The sequence below is a fragment of the Limulus polyphemus genome, unplaced genomic scaffold (assembly GCF_000517525.1).
Source record: "Limulus polyphemus unplaced genomic scaffold, Limulus_polyphemus-2.1.2 Scaffold11586, whole genome shotgun sequence".
Taxonomy (NCBI): domain Eukaryota; kingdom Metazoa; phylum Arthropoda; class Merostomata; order Xiphosura; family Limulidae; genus Limulus; species Limulus polyphemus.
The window spans coordinates 2,802-7,448 of record NW_013677196.1 but is presented as its reverse complement, the minus strand read 5'-3'; the positions used below and the strand labels follow the sequence as shown (position 1 = coordinate 7,448).

The 4,647-nt window shown below is 34.6% G+C and overlaps 2 protein-coding genes across 3 annotated transcripts in view; both read right to left on the bottom strand.

Moving 5' to 3' along the window:
• Window positions 1–745, bottom strand: part of LOC111083846 — a 6,326-nt gene extending 5,581 nt beyond the window's left edge. Inside the window, exon 1 of one of the 2 annotated variants that reach the window (XM_022380550.1) lies at window positions 545–745. The gene's annotated coding sequence lies outside the window, so the exon portion shown is untranslated. The remainder of the gene's footprint in view (window positions 1–544) is intronic. The other variant, XM_022380549.1, reaches the window with a different exon arrangement.
• LOC111083845 (EF-hand domain-containing protein D2-like) lies at window positions 651–1,727 on the bottom strand. The gene is made up of 3 exons (XM_022380547.1): window positions 1,558–1,727; window positions 782–929; window positions 651–677 (listed from the first exon to the last, which is right to left on the bottom strand). The coding sequence occupies exons 1-3, from the start codon at window positions 1,725–1,727 to the stop codon at window positions 651–653; spliced, it is 345 nt and encodes a 114-aa protein (XP_022236255.1).
• Between the last annotated feature and the right edge of the window lie 2,920 nt (window positions 1,728–4,647).

The following is a 4,647-nucleotide window of genomic DNA, read 5'->3' as shown; positions in this document are numbered from 1 at the left end:
CTCCGTCACCAAACATGCTCGCCAACACAGCTTTACAAATATGGAGTATAATGTGAGTAGGCCTAGTATGACCTAGCGGTTAGGGGGCGCTCGAAGTGCAAAACTCCGTCACCAAACATGCTCGCCAACACAGCTTTACAAATATGGAGTATAATGTGAGTAGGCCTAGTATGACCTAGCGGTTAGGGGGCGCTCGAAGCACAAAACCCCGTCACCAAACATGCTCGCCCTTTTACCTGTGGGACTTTATAATGTGACGATCAGGCCCACTATTCGTTGGTAAAAGAGTAGCCGAAGAGTTGGCGGTGGGTGGTGTTGACTAGCTGCCTTCCACTCTATTCTATTACTGCTAAATTATGGGCGACTAGTGCAGATAGCCCTCGAGTAGCTTAGCGCGAAATTCAAAAGAAACCAATATAATCTGTAGTATTAAAACACAACGAAGTTTTGTCTCATTCAAAGTAAGTTACATATTCTGTGATAAACAGACAGAAAACGAAGCTTAACAAAATAGTAAATTTTGATAAATTCCAAAATAACATACAAAGCAGTCTTACAGACAAAATATGTTTCTAAGAATATCGTACAGCATTAACAAACTGAAATTCCATATTTCCATTTATTATACATTCTCCTTCTCAAAGGTCACTCTAACTCCCTCTAGTGTAAATAATATTCTGTAAAAAAACAATAAAACTATATTTTATACTTAATTTTAACACTGTAAACATATGATTATGAAGACTCCTTGTCTCTACCATTAGAACAAGATATAACTTACTTCCCGGAAGCTTAATTTGATATCACGATCTTGGTCAGCTGCTATAAGGATTCTGCTGATATTCCACTGAGTGGCAGGGATTCCCAGCTTCACTAACATCACTGACAACTCCCGAAGATCAAGAAAGCCATCCCGATCGCGGTCGTACCTAAAAATACAGGACATTGTAGCTTATCAGAAGAACAAATATATACCTCCAAAATTATTGTTGACTTTATATAATAAAATAGTGTTAGTATAGCACCTTTATCTTTACGTGTTAAAATACACGTAAAGATAAAGGTTCTATACCATCGTTTAACAATAAAGGTTCTATACCATCGTTTAACTTTAACACGTAAAGTACTGTTAAACGATGGTATAGAACCTTTATCTTTACGTGTTAAAATACTGTTAAACGATGGTATAGAACCTTTATCTTTACGTGTTAAAATAGTGTTAAACGATGGTATAGAACCTTTATCTTTACGTGTTAAAATAAACAATATCCACTGTCGCCAGATATGAGAAGAAAAGGCTTACTTATTAAAACAAAACCCCGTAACAGCTGTTACATTCTTGCCTATGTTATAACACTGTAAAATATTGTTTAATAATAGCATTTACAGAGCCTTTATCTCTGTGTTAAAATGTTATAAATTAAAAGTATACAGCCTTTATATAAATAATTAAACTATAGGTTTTTGAAAGATTAATTAAAGTTTTGTATAATATTATAATAAAACATTGTTACGGATTATTATAATGTTAGTAACGGTGACATGTAACCGACTTACGCGTGGAACCATTTCTCAAACGTTTCGCACTGTTCTGGACTAAACTCTGAAAATTCTGGGTAAGGGTGATGAGGCTGATTTAATGGTGCTTTATTAGCTCCTGTATAGCTGTTTTTCAAGCCCCTGCCTTTATCAAAACACGTAGTTAGTTCCTGGACCGAGCTCCTCATTCTAGCTGAGCTGAAAATTTTTTATATGGATGAAATTTTGACATTAAAATTTCTTTACAAAAACAAAGATTACTCAAAATTTGGTAATTTTTAAAATCCAGTATAATCCAATCAGAAGCCTAATAAGCGACCATTACTCACGCGTTCAGAAAGTGTTGCTCAGATACAGTAACTTCAACAGTACTTCGTATGAACGTATTCTTTCAAGTTCGTAATGTGGACAATCAAATTACGAAGATTACATGAGAATCAACCAATCTTCCATCTACCTACTTCAAACTGAAACAAATAAAGATTTTAAAGGTAACTGTCCCATTAATCATTCTAAAGAAAGAATGTGGTAAATATTGTTGTAAACGTGTAATTTCAGTGAAGAGTCCGTAAATCCTACAAATTGTTGTACACTAATTAACAACAAATTGGATAATAAAAATTTTTTTTCTAAGTTTATTGTTGAAAATATCTAAAACTCTCGAATATGTACTTTGAAAGTAAACGACAAGAATCTGATATAGAATTAAAAAGATGAATACTTTAAAGAAAAACTTTTGTTTATTGACGATTAAACAACTAAATATTTTTAAAGGCACAACATTTCGGTACGTTTACCTAGCGACATCGGGTGGTAAGTTTTGAATCGAATCGTACAACAATTCAAACTCTCACGTCCTACAATATCAGTAATGATACTACGTCATTAGATTAACAGAACTCAACAATAGTTAAGTAAGAAATACAAAAATTTTAACTAGAGAGGCACTCAGTAGAGCACATACCTCCGCCATATTGATCATATTCGGCTCTCAAAAAAAATACGAAAATATGTCCATCATTATAAACCGACGCGGACCATTTTTGGCAGGACATTGAGGGATAATATTCTACATATGTCCACCAAGTTTCAACAAAACCATTTTTAAATGAGTTATATAGCAAAAATAGTGTGAAAAATTGGTCCTGATGTTAACAGATAGGGATTTTCTTGACCTTCCGAAAACAAATTACTTCAAAAGTTTGGTCATGTTCCAAATGTATATTAACTCTCGTCCAAATCCATTCTGCCATTTTCGAGAGAACTTGCTGACAAACACACACAGAGGTAATAAATCTAAATATATTTATATCGAAAACAGAACGTGGAAAACTTCTGCTACAAAAAATAGCTAATGTTAAATGGATATTTTAATGCTCACGACGTTTAGGCCTAGAACACTCTTCTTCTTGTAATATTAAACATTTTTCATAGAACAAAATTTTCATTCTTTTGTTTGGGGGTTTCATCTTACCACAGCGGTTGTTTTAGCTATGTTTACAAGTATTAGGAAAAAATATATATCGCTAAATCAAAAACTATGTCTTTCTTAACCTTTCTACGAACTACACTGTATTTTCTTTGTCAATGATTTCAACATGTTAAAAATCAAAGGAGTGATTATATTTAACTACATGTACGAGTACGTGTGAGGGAGCTATCAAATGTTTTTTCAGTCTTGTTGTAAGCTGTCGGTTAGATTCTCTGATGTAAGGACTATCAGTGTATTTACATTATTTAATACACTGCTCCTGACGAGTCATTGTCAACAATCTTCTTGACAAAATATGGCCTAATTCATCCGCTGGTAACAAAAAACATTTGACATTGAAATCCGTGTTTTTAACAGTTTTCCGAAGATGTTTTATCAAAGTACTAATATTAATAAATTAAGTTATAATGGAGGTTCTGTAGCACCACCATACCATAATCAGACAACGAAGGTTGAACAATACTTCTGTTGTCTCTAAACCTCGGATCACTGTTTGATTGTTTAAACGTTTCCCTAATCTTCTTATTATAGAACCAAGCGCCTTTGAGGAAAACATCTTATCCTTAATTGAGAGAGAAAAAAAAGGATCCGAATAAAGAGCTTTAGATATATTTTTAGCTCGATTTGTGGATAACATCTTCTTGTAAGGAATGTGATTTGTATACCTAAATGATCCTGTATAATTTATGAAATCCGTTGCCCAACGTGGAGAATGGTTTATAAATTCCGTTTCTCAACGTGTCTCATTCTAGCTTTCTAAGTGGGAATATACTTCAATTTTTAATTGAATATTTTTTGTCCAATTCTTTAAGGGTAAAATGTTTTATCAAGTCTTCAGCCATCGGAATCATCTCTTGTGTTTCCTGTTGTCCTCATATCTTGCCAATAAGTAAAGTAGGCTTATATAACATTTGATTTTAGGTGTGAAGCTACAAAAAGTGTTAAAGAAAGATCATATTTGTTCACCTCTTCTCTGGTGCACGTGTTCTCAAGTAACGTTTCAATACTTGAGTTTCTCGTTATGCTGATACTATTGTGGTACTATCCATCTACAACAAGAATATTTTACTGTAAACTTCTGCGGATTTCAATGCCTGCGAGATATAACTGGTCTGGTTTAAACTGTAATGAAAGATGGTATATGACATTTTCAGGATTGTTGACTCATAGGCCTCCAGCATCTCATTTCCCCTAACCTCAAATCACATCCTGCATGACACGGCAATCTGGTCACCTGTGGATGTCCTGTTGCCTATATGGATTGTTGTTATCGTCTTTGGTTTTTCTGGTGGTGAACCCATGACGCCCCTAGTTGAGTTGAACGAAGAGAAGAATGACAAAAAAACGTGCTGAACACTCAAGCTCAGTCCTTCCACCAACCATACGATTAACAGGGAGACAACGTTTGTGTGACAACAAATACAGGGCATGTATTACACAGCTCAAGAGTGGCACACTCAAGTGTTCTTGCACACCAAGAGCTGATGTAGAAATTTGAGACCTTTTGTTCATAACACAGCTTTAGCCTGACGCTAGGAGTCTGATGGAGTACTTAAAAAGCCCTGAACCACTGAACATGTGTTGAACAATACGAAGACTCGTGATATTCGCTGAGT

What these genes read in the sequence shown, in the direction of transcription:
- LOC111083845 (XM_022380547.1), bottom strand. Translation starts at nt 1,727, where the DNA reads ATGAGGAGCTCGGTCCAGGAACTAACTACGTGTTTTGATAAAGGCAGG. An exon ending in TTTGAGAAATGGTTCCACGC is followed by an intron (nt 930 to 1,557) that starts GTAAGTCGGTTA and finishes CTGTATTTTTAG; the next exon opens with GTACGACCGCGATCGGGATG. An exon ending in TCAAATTAAGCTTCCGGGAA is followed by an intron (nt 678 to 781) that starts GTAAGTTATATC and finishes GTTTTTTTACAG; the next exon opens with AATATTATTTACACTAGAGG.